This window comes from Ochlerotatus camptorhynchus, unplaced genomic scaffold (genome assembly GCF_037179485.1).
Source record: "Ochlerotatus camptorhynchus isolate MF236.1 unplaced genomic scaffold, CSIRO-AGI_Acam_v1.1 ptg000002l, whole genome shotgun sequence".
NCBI lineage: Eukaryota > Metazoa > Arthropoda > Insecta > Diptera > Culicidae > Ochlerotatus > Ochlerotatus camptorhynchus.
Genome location: NW_027040494.1, coordinates 1,982,050 through 1,996,126, shown reverse-complemented (window position 1 = coordinate 1,996,126; position 14,077 = coordinate 1,982,050). Strand labels below are relative to the sequence as shown.

The 14,077-nt window shown below is 41.2% G+C and overlaps 1 protein-coding gene and 1 pseudogene across 1 annotated transcript; one reads left to right on the top strand and one right to left on the bottom strand.

Annotated features, from left to right (window-relative positions):
• The window catches only part of LOC135697006 (uncharacterized), a 27,759-nt pseudogene extending 15,438 nt beyond the window's left edge, over positions 1-12,321 (top strand).
• On the bottom strand, positions 12,309-14,077 carry LOC135706260 (uncharacterized). Its single transcript, XM_065227856.1, has 4 exons — positions 14,009-14,077; positions 13,239-13,438; positions 12,879-13,113; positions 12,309-12,826 (listed from the first exon to the last, which is right to left on the bottom strand). The coding sequence occupies exons 1-4, from the start codon at positions 14,016-14,018 to the stop codon at positions 12,399-12,401; spliced, it is 873 nt and encodes a 290-aa protein (XP_065083928.1). The 5' UTR covers positions 14,019-14,077; the 3' UTR covers positions 12,309-12,398.

Below are 14,077 nucleotides of genomic sequence, written 5' to 3'. Positions count from 1 at the left end.
TAAGGCAAGCGTTGTGCCGAGTGTGCCGAAGTGTGGCAATCAAGCTGTTGATCGTTGTATCCCATGAGTTTGGCAACCCTGTAGTTATGACTTTTGAGATTGTTTGTTTACATTGCCAAGTTCTCGTGGATGGTTAAACGAGCTATATCTGTTTATATTGCATAGTATATACGAGGGTAATCACTGTGCCTGTTCTGTTAAAAAATAAAACGTGCATTAAATAACAACATACATTCCTCTTGCTTTAACGATGCCAAACGATTGATAAGATTGGTAAACCCAAGATCGTCGGCCACTGCTGGAACTGTTAGCCAGCATACGCTGACTGTTGCCAACCATTAAGTTCAACTTCTCCACGAAAAGGAGAAGGGTGAGTGATGGCAGAAGCTGTCTATCCAGGACAAAAAATTTCTTTAGCGTGTTTTATTCTGGTAAGCGTTCGCCGAAACCTGTACTTATGACCCACCCGGCAAGTGTAAATGTACCTCTACATTTTCATCATGGTACTCGGACAATGCTACAACCTATAAATCAAGATGGATTCGACCTAAAATTCCCACTGGTGATAGTAGAAGCAGCAATAGACCTTCAGTTGCTTCCTAGTGTTAACCTTAACTTTTGGCTACTGAATTCATCTAAGTTTGCTAAACATGTTTTGGTGGGAGAGTCAATCGACGAGGTCCATGGTTTTAAACTTTTGAACACCCTAATAAATAAACAGGATACCCACGAAATCACTGAGATTGTTCATTAACAACACAAAAATGAATAGTGCTGCTCTTCTTCTTTTTCATGACTCTCAACTTTTTACTTTTAATCCGTTTATCCTCATCGTCCATCAAATAATTTCCAGCAGCATGCAAATGCTGGTCCAGGATCTAGATACCGGTTGTCAACGATTGATTACTACCTTCTCTTTTTTTCTTTAACTCGTTATTTGTTCCAATTTCAAAATAAATTACACTTCATTTTAACCTAGGTGCTCCAGTTACTACAGTAACTTACCAGCCTTAATTGTTATGTATATATATAAGTGTTTTAACATTCTTCCTGCCTTGGCAATTCAGTATTTTAAACAGTTTTTTTTTAAACCTGCATGTCAGTATAACAATTGAAATCTTAAAACTAAAAACTAAAACTAAATCTTATCTAAGTATAAAGGGAATTAATCGTTGCAATTGAGGATTGCAACGATTTTTGCCTGAAATTATTAATTATTTTGTTGGACATTTGTTCTAAAGTCTCAACATTCGAAATTCTGTGTACTTCGGTAGTACTGTACCAGGGAGGCATCTTCAATATCATCTTCAGAACTTTGTTCTGAATTCTTTGAAGTGCTTTTTTCCTGGTAGTGCAACAACTAGACCATATTGGCACAGCGTAAAGCAGGATACAAACATTTTATATATTTGTTACATTTGGCTTGAATGCCCTCAATGTGATCTTTAAAAGTTAATTTTTGGTCAAGTATTAATCCAACATATTTCACTTGGTTTGACCAGGAAATTGGAACTCCGTTCATAGTGACTTTGTGACTACTGCTAGTATACTACCTTCTCTTTGTATTTGCTTGTTGTTCCTTCATTGGTTTTGCCGGAATTGCATACTTATCCCGCTGCTGGCGGTTCCGATCGCGTTTATAAATACCGCGATTCAGATTGGCTCCGTCGAGGGCTCCGTTACCTCCGGTGTGGTTACCTTCACAGTTCTGTTGGCAGCATTCTTCTAAATGTTGCTAATTCATGATCTACTGATGCCACCAGCCACCACAGTCAATCGAATCTCGGAGATCGTTCAGTCCATAGAATGGAGTGGTTCTGTGGGACAAACTGCTGCGGTTACAGTTGCATCTGCAGAATTACGGGGTCGTTATGTACCCGTTTGTTGTTGACACCGTACATCAATGCTGCAATTGGAACTGGATTCTGCAATTATTCTTAGCTTTAGCAATTAGCTTTCAGTCCGTATCCTATTGCAGGCCTATTCTGACCCAAAACATGAATCCTGCCGATTGTGCAACCTTTTATTATGATTGAGGATACTCTCGCTGGAAAATAAGAAAAAAAATAATCTGAAAAATAAACTTCCCCTTTACTTTGAAGTAAAAAAACTTTTACTAACGCTTGTCAAAATGTCAACTCAAAGCAGTGATGTCATTTTATATTACATTCTATTTCATACTTATCATCGAGTGCCCTAACGTGCCGATCAGAGTGCTATATTACGGTTTCATATATATGAAACCGTAATAGCTCTGACGATGGTGTATGGCTCGCAAGCCACGGTTCTTACGAAGCGGTCTAGGAAATCTTTAAGAAGGTACCAAAAGCAAATCTACGGTCCAATTAAATCACTGTGTCAGGTGGAGGATAACTCGTCTTCAAAGGATGGTCCCAGATCGATAAAAAAGTGGGTCCGGGAGTGTACCATTGTTACCTGCAATTGGTCAATTGCGGAAAGATGCAGCAACACAATATCATCTGTAAACCTCGTTCCAGAGAGATGCAACATCGTGCGTTCCTGCAAATAACCTAAATTGTTCTGACAACACTCCAATCTTGGTTCCCGGCATTACCCAACCAACGAGAGATACAGTAACACAATCTCTACGGTCAGGTAATATAGGACCTGGTATATGTCCGGCCGGAGTGGACAACGGCACTGCACTTTCCCATCAAACCTTTCATCCGATTCTAGTTCCGTTTCTTGGAAATTCTGCTACGGTGTAGCAACCTCTCATGAACAAAAATCGGAAAACATCAGATAAGCCACCTGCTGTACCATATACGCAGGCTTCAATGCCGTTTTGGTATTTACCACCTCCGACATCATCGATCCTGTATCCGAGCTATGTGCCAACGAGTCAGCCAAGAAATTTAAACAGTTTTATATAACACCATTCGAGCCTTCAACGACCGCTGAGCATATATCAAATTACATCTGTAGCAAAACCGGCTGGACTAAAACTTCGTTCCAATGTCAACCGCTAACTCCCGCTGCTAGAAAGGGACGTCCTTTGAGCTTTGTATCCTTCAAAGTACTAGTTTTGGAACACCCAATTTTCACTAACACCGTTACTTAAAATGGATTCTGGCCCAGTTTTGTCAGAGTTGCCCCATTCGAGCCTCGCCTTCGGAAGTAGCAATCAGCTACTGAGCTTGGTTTCTCAGGTAATTTCAGGAACAGTATATATCCTGCCGAAGTGGGAAATGATCACTACACATCCGTACATAGTCCCTCGACAATTTCAGTCATTCCCCACCAACAATGACAACCGTAACGCATCCAGGATTCAGGGAGCTGAAATATTGCTGTATTACCAAAACTTTGGAGGCATGAATACAACTGTAGCTGAGTACAAATTGGCCTGCTCGGATGCTTGTTACGATATGTACGCCTTCACCGAAACTTGGTTGAACGTTGCTGTTGCTACACTTTCTAAGCAAATATTTAGTTCGGATTTTACGGTCTATCGCACTGATCGTTCTCGAGCTACTAGCCCCAAAGCTTCCGGCGGTGGTGTCTTGCTAGCAGTTCGTTCTACTGTTAACTCTCGGTTACTTCATCCACCTAATAGCTCAGGTGTCGAACAGGTGTGGGTGGCTTCGATGAAGGCGTAGATTGAATGATAGGAAGAATGCGGAAAAGGGGCCAACGCAAATCACCGGATGTTACGTGGCTAGAAGAAACATTCATTCGCTCCGAAGGAGTGTTGGAGTGCAGGCGAGTATGGTGCTTCTGACGACACCCGCTGACACCGCAACCGCTCCAGAATCGACACGGCCACTTGCCACTGTTGAGGCATGTTCTGCAGAGTCCTTTTTGTTGAACTAGCTTCCTACGGTCATTTACACTGGCACCATTGAACTGTTGACATTCAACCACTCGATGGCCCGCTCGTCCACACGATACGCATTGCTTTCCTGGTTTAGTGCTAGGGTGGGTACTGGTAGACGTGGGAGTTGGAGTTTCATCTGCGGAGTGAGCTTGAACAACACCTATGTTTCCACCGTTCTGTTTGTTGCTCCGGGTTTCCGAGAACATGATAGACCTTTGAGTGGTGCTCAATGCTGGGAGGGTAAAGGAAACTTCGCTTGCTGCTGTCATCAATCTTGACATGAACTCACCGTTGAAGGCGAACCAGATTTTCTACATCCGAGTAACCACAGGTGGCCGTAGACTGCTCAAAGTTACTGATGAAAATGGACCAGTCTTCCGGATTTCCGCTGAAAAAGGGCAGATCTTTTCCTAAAACCTGTCTCGCTGCGATGTGTGTTTGCGAAAGTGTTCGAACGGAGGAAACGGGAACTGTCAGCGCAGGCTGTGGCGTTGGAATGGGAAGCCTCTGTGGTATTGGTATATGAGTGGGGTAAGCAGGTGCTGGAATTGGAGGCTGCGATATAGGAACGGGAAGATGCTGTGGAGTTAGCTGTATTGGACGTCGAGTTTAATAGTAAACCCGGGTTCGGTGCCCCAGAAGTTTCGAACCCTGACCAAGGTTTTAATTTCTTAAAGAAATGTTTGGTTAGGATCACCAACTCTAGGTGAGCAACTCGTTTTTATTGTGTATGAGCTTTAAGCTGCAATTAAATGATTATTTAGGATAATTTTATAGCGATCCTGATATTTTTTTATTAATTTATTTGCTAAGGCTCAACCGAATTAACTTTACAGAGCCGAGGATTCTTGTTCACTATACAATACATCTTAAAACTATAGTCAAAAGGTACAACACAATAATCTTTTTATCTTCCGCTATCCAATAAGCCTCCTCCACCAGAATGGGAGCCGCTTCCAGTGGTTTCATTGTATGTCAGATTCGCCAACGAGGGTCAGAGCGCTTCCATTGCAGCAATGGACGCAATACGTTGGCATCACTCACACACTCATCACGAAACGGCTGCTTTCCAAAGTCGACAACGCATCGACTGAAAGAACTGCGTGCGCAGTTGTATTTACCCCCGGATCGACTTGGCGATTCTGAGTTGATCGATTAACACATTGATTCACTTTTTTGGGTTGTATCCAAGATGAATGCGACTGACGAAATCCTTGTTGTTGGTGATTTCAATCTTGCTTCAGTCAACTGGGCATCGAATGAAACAGGGTTCTTTCATCCTCGCTCCAATGGCTCATACATTACATCTCTAGTAGCATCTCTCCTAGATTGCTACAATACTGCTGATCTTCTGCAACGGAATGGGATCTCGAATGAAAATCATAGACTGCTTGATCTATGTTTCCTTAGCCGTGAACTCGCCTCTCATTTCTCGGTTCAAGAGGCACCTGAACCACGTTGTAGACACCATTAACCTCTGCAGTTATCATTGTACTTATATCAGGCTTGCACTTTTCGGGTTACCGTGGACAGCGTATCGTATGACTACCGTAGGACTTACTTCGAGGGAATGGCAACCTTTTTCGAAAACATCAGCTGGGACGATGAACTCCGAGATCGTGACGCGAATGCTGCCTCTTCTATTTTCTCGAATATTGTCGTGCGATCGACCAGTTTATACCCAGGACAACTCCACCCATATCTAGTAACCCTCCTTGGACCAACCACCGATTCAAGCAACTGAAGTCATCCAAACGAGCTGCCCTGAACAAATTTTGTAAACTTCTAAGTACAACCTCGTTAACAAACAGTACAAGCGGCTCAACAAACAACTTTATCAAGCCCATCAGCGCCATTTACAAACTAAAATCAAAGCAAGTCCCAACAGCTTCTGAAACCATGTGAACGATCCACGGAAGGAATCGGGCTTACCTTCTACAATGTACAATATGAATCAAGAAGAATCAGATACGGAGAGAATCGCTGACCTGTTCATGTCACAATTCAGAAGTGTCTCCGTCAAAGAAAATTTACGTAACGAGCACATCGTAGCCGGCGTAAGTGATGTTCCCGTACTTTCTGCTGTTGGGCTGCATCCGCCTTTTTTTTTTTTTCCTCTGTTCGGGACATAACACCACTGCGACCAGTAATTTGATCTATTGTAGTATATCCCGTGTCCTTAGTTTAGTGCATGTCGTATTACTCCATCACTATTGAGAAATGATGAAGTATTCGGTTTTGATACAGTTGTCATTCTTGCCTTCAACGCAAGGAATCGATTCTAACTGAAAGGTTCCGCTATTTATACCCTTCGGAGTTGGAACACCCTCCAAAGGCGCGCCCCTTCGTCAGTCAAAATTGGATTCCTTAACAACAAAAACAAGCTATGACACCGATAATGACCATGCATCAGAACCCTAGTCTTAACCACTTCAAACTAGGGAACAACGATTAGAAGATTAGGAATCACATAGGTGAAGACTAAATAACTCAGTTTTTCCTTGTTTCAAGATCATGCTCGGTCCAGGCAACCCGAGGACTTATCACTATCAACAAGGCATAAAAAGTAACAAGGACTAAGATGTGTTCCTTTGATTACTGAAAAATCCTGTTCCCCTAGTTTGAAGAAGTTAGGACTAGGAATCGGTGGTAGGTCTTACATCCCGTAACGTACCACGAAAAGGTGATCTACCCACGTTACGGGGCATGCATGCCTATCTCGACTAATGATGTTCGTAGAGCAGTCCTTCGTTTGAAAAATTCTTTCTTCACTGGCCCTGACGGAATCCCTTCCGTGGTTATTAAGAACTGTATTGGAGTGCTGGGAACACCTTTAGCATCAATCTTCACTTCTCTCTGGATTCTGGGATTTTTTCCCGACTGCTGGAAGGATTCTTTTGTTTCCCTGTCTTCAAAAAAGGCAACAGGCAGTCGGTTTCCAACTACCGTGGTATCGTTGCGTTATGTGCAGTCTCAAAACTTTTTGAACTATTGGTGCTAGATTATTTAAAACACACATGCTCTAGTTACATCGTGACTGAACAACACGGATTTATACCGAAGAGGTCGACCGCTACAAATCTCGTTCTCGCTGTTTCTTCTGGTGTACCTCAAGGCAGTCATCTGGGACCGTTCATATTTTTATTATATCTGAATGACGTTCACTTTTCGATCCGTTGCCTGAAGCTGTCTTATGCTGACGATTTCAAACGATACTTTGTCATCAAATATCGAAATGATGCATTGTTTCTTCAGCAGCAGCTGGACGTTTTTACTGTTTGGTGTGACAAGAACAGGATGGTATTAAATGCTTCTAAATGTGCCATTATAACGTTTTCCAGGAAAAAAAAAATCTCCTATCTGTTATGTTTACAGCCCGCAGGAGCAAATATTAAGCCGTGAATCTACCATTAAAGGCTTAGGCGTCCTACTTGATTCAAAGCTCACCTTCAAGGACCATGTGGCTTATGTTTCCGCTAAGGCATCTTCTCAACTTGGTTTCATTTTTCGTTTCGTCAAAGACTTTAGGGACATTTTCTGTTTAAAAACACTCTATTGTTCGCTAGTCCGCTCCACATTAGAGTACTGTTCCGTAGTATGGGCTCCTTTTTACAGCAACGTGGTGAATCGTATTGAGGCCATTCAGCGAAGATTTGTACGTTTCGCCCTTCGTTGGCTACCCTGGAGTGATCCTTTCAATCTCCCTAGTTATGAAAGTCGCTGTAATTTGATGTCCCTACAATTACTTAGTGTTCGTCGAGGCGTCTTTAAGGCTACCTTCATCGCTGATCTCCTGCGATCGGACATCAATTGCGATTCACTTCTGCAGCAGTTGAATGTCAATATCAGACGCGTAAATTTACGTTCTTATCATTTGTTCAACATCCCGGCTTCTCGCACAAACTACGGCGCTAATGAGCCTAGCATGTGCAAGATTTTCAACAAATGTTATAACTGCTTTGATTTTAATATCTCCCGCAGTGTTTGAAGTTTTCACTGTTCACTGAATAATTCACGTGTATTTCCGCAACCGTTGAACCCCCATGTGTCAGTAAACTAAACTGATTTCATTGTATCGGCGGGACAACGAATCATGGCACATAAAGAAACAGAGAAAAATAAATCTTGCTGCATCGATGATCAAATACGTTCACACAAACCATTTACTACTGACGGTATCATCGAAAGAATCTTTATATTCGTGTGTACCATTCGGCATGGATTGTGTGCGTTAGTTTCTGTTCATGATACATCTGCGTATCGCAGTATAACACTGGCGAATGGTTCATATTCAGCAACATGTAATGACACTGAATATGAATGGTCAAAAGCTGTTGCATAAAGTGAACATTAACTCTTCACATCGAATTACGTGGGTTATTAGGGGAGATTTTGTATTGCCAGGTTCCTAATTTTGCGTATATATTCTTAAGAAGTATAAACATTGAAATACTATATTCCTGAAAACTTTTTCAGAGGATTTCCAACAAAATATAATCCCTAGCAACCATCATGTTCTTGACTGGATTTTCTTTATTGGTCGCGATGTTAAGGTGTCGTCCACTGTTGTGGTGATGTGGCATGTGCTAGCAAGTCAAAACATCATGACAACATTCCTCTCATTCCACAAAACATGCATGCAACCTCGATTAATGTCAGACACCCACTGCCCCACTACTGTGGCGGCGATGTGGCATGTCAAAACATTATGCTGAAACATTGCATGTGGCGAACCTCAACATGATGTTAGTCAAGTTAGTTTCTGATATGGCGGCGGAGTGGCATCTGTTAGCATGGTAAAAAATCTTGTCGAGGTTTGCCTTACGCCACATTTCATCCACATGATCTTTTGGCATGTTGTATGATGCCGCACCGTCGCCACAACAGTGGGCGCCTCGTCTCGTGTCCGCAGTACTAGAGTTTTTTTTTCGATTACACGAGTGAATCCCGTAAATTTAATATACGTATCATGTGGGATTTGATTTAATTGGTTCAAAAATGGAATACCCCGTGATCCCAGCGATATAGCAAGTTAGTGTGTTCGGCAAACATTTTCAGGTGACTAAGATCTTTCGGATGGTGGACATATAAGTTCAGAGTTCAGACACTAGGTGGCGTAAGTGTATATATGAGATTTTTATGTGCTATTTATATCTCATGAACCTGACATTCATGGAAAATACAGTCCTCAACAATGTTTTTTTTTTCCCCGGTGGACAAGGCCTTCTACATGAAGAAAAGGTTAGTTGCGAATGCTCTTGTTACGCGGCTCTATCCCAAGTAACAATTCTGCAATCATTTGGCATCTACTATGATTTATGATGGTTTTATAAAGGCAACGAACAATCCATTTAGTTTAAATACAGAATTTCACAGTGTAAAACGTTCCAGCTTAGTAGTTCACCTTTTCGCTGTTTTAAAAACCTTTTCCTGTCTGGCGAGAAGTCAAAAACTGTCTTGTTTGAAAATTAAATTTAAAGTAGTTATCAATCCCACCATAAAACTGTTCTATAAATCAATCATAAACTTCATTAGCATTTTTTGATAAAATACTATATAAACCTGTTCTATCATTATCAAAACAATCATAAAACCATTACGTTTAAAAGGTAAAAGGCATATTTTGTTTTTAAAAGTGTATCATAAAATCTCCTCTGTTTACAAATTGAACTTTAAGGATGGATCCTCATAGTGAATAAAAACCAAATTTATTACAAGGATATCTCGAAGGATAAACGAAGTTGGAGGAAAAATTGAAGCGATGCTAACGACCGTAGGGAAGTCGATTTCAGTAAAATTTAGTTCTTTAGCACTTTAGAACCAGCACGTTTTTATCTTGGTTGTTGTTTTTCTAGTGAACTTAAACGCTGTCCAGACTGAGCAGTTATAACATGTTATAACGGTTGTCAAATAATTGCAACACAGAAACCACCATCAAGATAGCGCTATAACATGTTATAACTCTGTAGTCTGAACGTACTATTAGCAAGCAGCTAGGGTAAATGGCTCGGATAATGGTTTTAATTGTTGCCAAATAGCTTTTATTGTAACTTAAATACGGTTTTGAAATGCATCTCAATGCGTTTATCGTACAACCATTTTGCAGTAAATCAATCTTGAAGAGCTTCGATAATATACCCTTCAGAACCTTCTCCAGAGTGGGCCAACTAGACAGATTCTAGCATCAATGAGGTTTTGGTGGATGCATCAATTGCAAAGCATTCTTGACCAGGGTTTTATGAATTTTGTTTTATAGTAGCTTTGTAGTATTTTATAAACCTTAAAATGTTGCTTGGGATTGCATATCCCAACAAACAATTTGAGTTGATCAACAGCTGAATAAGCTATTTTTTAGCTGAAGAAGCTTACGTTTGCCTGAATAAGCTCTAATTCAACATTCAATGTTTGTTGGGATGTGCTTTATCACAAGATCCTGACTTACTTGGAATATACGGTCTTCTACATACATAGTTGCTAAACTAACCAAGTCCTTTCAAATGATGGACAAATTATCGCCGACTTCGGTAATTTTTACTGAAATCTGAACAGCTGAACTTTTCGGTAAAATTTATGCACTTCAAATCAATTGCTTTCAGCTACTTTGAAACTAAATCTCCACTGAAATGACAAGATTTGATAATTTAAACAAGGTTGAAAATGTTTTGATATTATTTTCAAATTCAATAGCCTTTAAAATAAAGGTCAAAGTTTTACAGAACGTTCAGCTGTTCCGAACATGGAAACAACATCTTAGTGTGTAAGTGTGTATGATACATGCACAAGCTCTTACGTACACTGCGCTAGTGTACGTAAGAGCTTGTGCATGTATCATATCTCAAGATTTTGGCATTCTGAGAAATAACTATTCACTGCAAAGTTGTTCTGATGACCAAGGTCACTGCAAAGTTGTCCAAAAAATATATGAAAACTTTCCCGAAGACATCCATTCACGGATTTTTCATACGTTGTAGCAAGCTTGATTGACCCTTTTATGGATTATCCGGATCTTCCGGAGGACCAGTCTGTGATCATCAATATTCTGGCCACAATATGAAATTAATTCGAAAAACACCTCAACAAGAGTGTTCGCAAAGAAAAATAATGGAGCTCTAGAAACAGTTTGATGAATTGACCACTTTTACGCATGTTCCGGATCTTTTAATGGACCAGCCTTAGCCCTCCAGGGTACATATTTGGACCAAAACCCCATATTTTTTCTTAAAACTCACCAATAAGTGCTTCCGCTAATAACTGCGCAGCTCTAACTCCAATTTCATGAATTTACCACTTTTACGGATGTTACGGTGTCCCCGCTGGAAGACACATTGTACAAAAAGAAGGACAGTTAACAATTTCCCCGAAGATACCAGGAAGTTATCTATTCATTTAATTTCAATATCAGAGTTTTCTTGACTGTATATAAATTTAGTTTCATTAATTTTAAACCGACCATGACATTGATCCGTGTTCATAATAAATCAAAACTAACTAACTTATCCGCGTTCCATTTCTTCGATTATTTCTACCCTTATTCGCTCATAAGGTACCGCAGGACGAAGGAATGTTTATTATGTACCTAGCTGCGCTGTGCTACTGCCAGAGTTGGTGCGGCAGAAAGATGACGTTTGCGATTCCTTATGTATCATCCACTGCTTTGCATGGATCTGTACGGCAATGTTGTGCGGTAGACACGAAGAGAAGATATGTGCAGTTCAAAGTTGTATACAATCATTGAACGCGTTATTCGGTGAACTGTTGAGATCGTGTTTTTTTTTTGTGCAACCATCGTTCTTCGTTTTGTTCATTCATTTGGTGCTACAAAACTGAATACTCTTATTCGGCAAAGGTGTCTGACACTTCACTCATTTGTGAATATCTATTCATGACCAGTTACGAACCTGACACACGGTAGTTCAATGGCATGTTGACAGATTTCCAAACACTGATCTCCCGTGTTAGGCTTAAGAATCTGTTTTATAATGTATAAAGAGGTTTTGCACCCACTAGTGTGGGCTTTTCCCTCCAAATAAATAAAAAAATAAAAAAAATATATAGTCGTTCCCATTTCCATCTCTTTCAGTCCAAAGGCGACCGCTGTTACAACATTCTACTACTGGTACTCGCTGTTGTTCCTGATCAGCCGCTGCTTCGTTATGCTTTATGTAACATCATCGATCTATGAAGCATCGTTGAAACCCCTGGATTTACTACGCAATTTTTCCACCTACAGCTGGAACTTGGACCTACAACGGTTGCTGGAACACGCATCGCTGAAAGGCATCGCATTTTCCGGAAAACGCTTTTTCTTCATCACCCGTCCGTTGATACTGGCCGTAGGTGTTGAATGGTTTTAAAGGGTTCTAGAGTAAAATGTTTACGATGCGTCTCGATTTCAGATGGCCGGAACAATCATTACATACGAGCTCGTCTTGTTGGATCAGGTGGCAAAGGATCAAGACACGACAAGAGATTGTGATTTTTAAACTAAAGCATTTATTCGTGTAACTGTGTACTGTACAGACGTGTGGTTTTCTATGAACATTTGTCAAAAATAATACATTCAATTTTCAATCAATACTTCGTAGTTCTTAACTGCTACCTCACTGCCCCCGAATGGAATGTAGAGCGTCTGGTGGCTTGGATGAACCTTGCCCGGAGTCAAACTACCCATGTAATGTGCACGGCCAATGTAGAGCGTTTCACCCGTCGAAGTGCGTCCACCGAAAACGGCATTCGGAGGAACACTTCCAAAACCGGACGGAACCCAAGTGACATTACCGTTGCACAGCACTTCGAAGGTGTGTTTAGGAATTTCCTGACCATTGTGGCAAATATAGGCAATTTGCTTGCTGGGGATCACCTTGGCGGGTATTTGTTCTCCCTCGTGAAAGGCACGCCCAACGTACATCAGAGCAGTGTCAACATCGTGTCCAGCTAGGATGGCTCCCGGTGGCACCGGTGCTCCTGCAGCGCAGTGTGACCAGGTTGCTGAAATCGGATAAATTAGTCTCGAGTTGCAACTTTTCCGTTATTTGCTTACATCTCTGCTGCCCAACAAGAACTTCATAGTTCAGGAAGCTTTGTTCCGCTCCTCCAAACGGAATATACAAACAGCCATGGCTACGATGGATCTTTCCCGGTGTCAGACTTCCTTCGTGATGCGTACGCCCAATGTAGAGAGGCTCACCGGAGGCAGTGTTACCGGCCAACACGGCACCAGCCGGTACATGACCATTGCTGCTATGCACCCAAGTAAATCCCTGTCCACTAAGCACCTGCAAAATCGCGAAATCATTTATTCATAGGTAAACACTCACTTATCAAAACGAGGTCATTCTTCTTCATCGATAGCGCGATGATAAGGAAAAAGTCGGGGACTTTTCTTATCTGCCGCCGTTACCTCAAAGTGTGACTTGAAGATCTCTACTCCGTTGTGCGAAACGTAAGCTGCCTGTTTGCTAGGGAGCACTTTCGCCGGAAGTTGATCCCCTTCGTGAAAGGACCGTCCGACGTAGATAGGTGAACCGTCCTGGTCATTGCCCGCGTACACACCGGCTGGTGGGATTCCCTGGTGAGCGGACCATGGCATCCAGTTAAATCCTGTCGAAGATTAATATTGATCTTTGTGTTATCGCATATTGGAGATAATTGCAATGTTGAGCCTCAGTGTCAGTATGCTATGACGCTGATAGATAAGCTGGCTTACGCCCATTTGGTAATGCCCAATTTTGTCAGCCTCTCCGCGCATCACACATTTCACATAACCGTAAATCCAAATCTTTCTCAATAATCTTCGAGATGGATGTTTAAGGTATACTTGGGTGCAATAAGACCACTGAAAAAGCGCATGGGTTTCATAGCACACTAGAAATTATTTTCAAAATACTTATGGTATTACTAGGAACATAAACTTTTACGAATTGCAAGACTTGATCAAACTAGCTGCAAAGCATTTAAATTTAATTAGTCAAAAATGTTGTTCCGATTGATAATACCTGGTTTATAACGAATTCTCAAATCCTTCTCTTTTTGAGGCGTACCAAACCCATAAACTAATTGATATTAATTGGCTCACACGCAAACAATTAAATGCAATTTCGGAAAAAAAACGTTAACCTGACAACACAGCAATTATTCAAGAATTAAAAGTAGCCCAAATGGATGACTTACCTGCGTTCATTTTGTAAAACAATTAAATGCAACTAACTGACAAGAATTAAACACTCAAAATTTGTTCCG

Coding starts and splice junctions, on each gene's coding strand:
- LOC135706260 (XM_065227856.1), bottom strand. Junction 13,114..13,238: donor TCTTCAAGTCACACTTTGAG/GTAACGGCGGCA, acceptor GCGATTTTGCAG/GTGCTTAGTGGACAGGGATT. Junction 12,827..12,878: donor TCTTGTTGGGCAGCAGAGAT/GTAAGCAAATAA, acceptor ATCCGATTTCAG/CAACCTGGTCACACTGCGCT.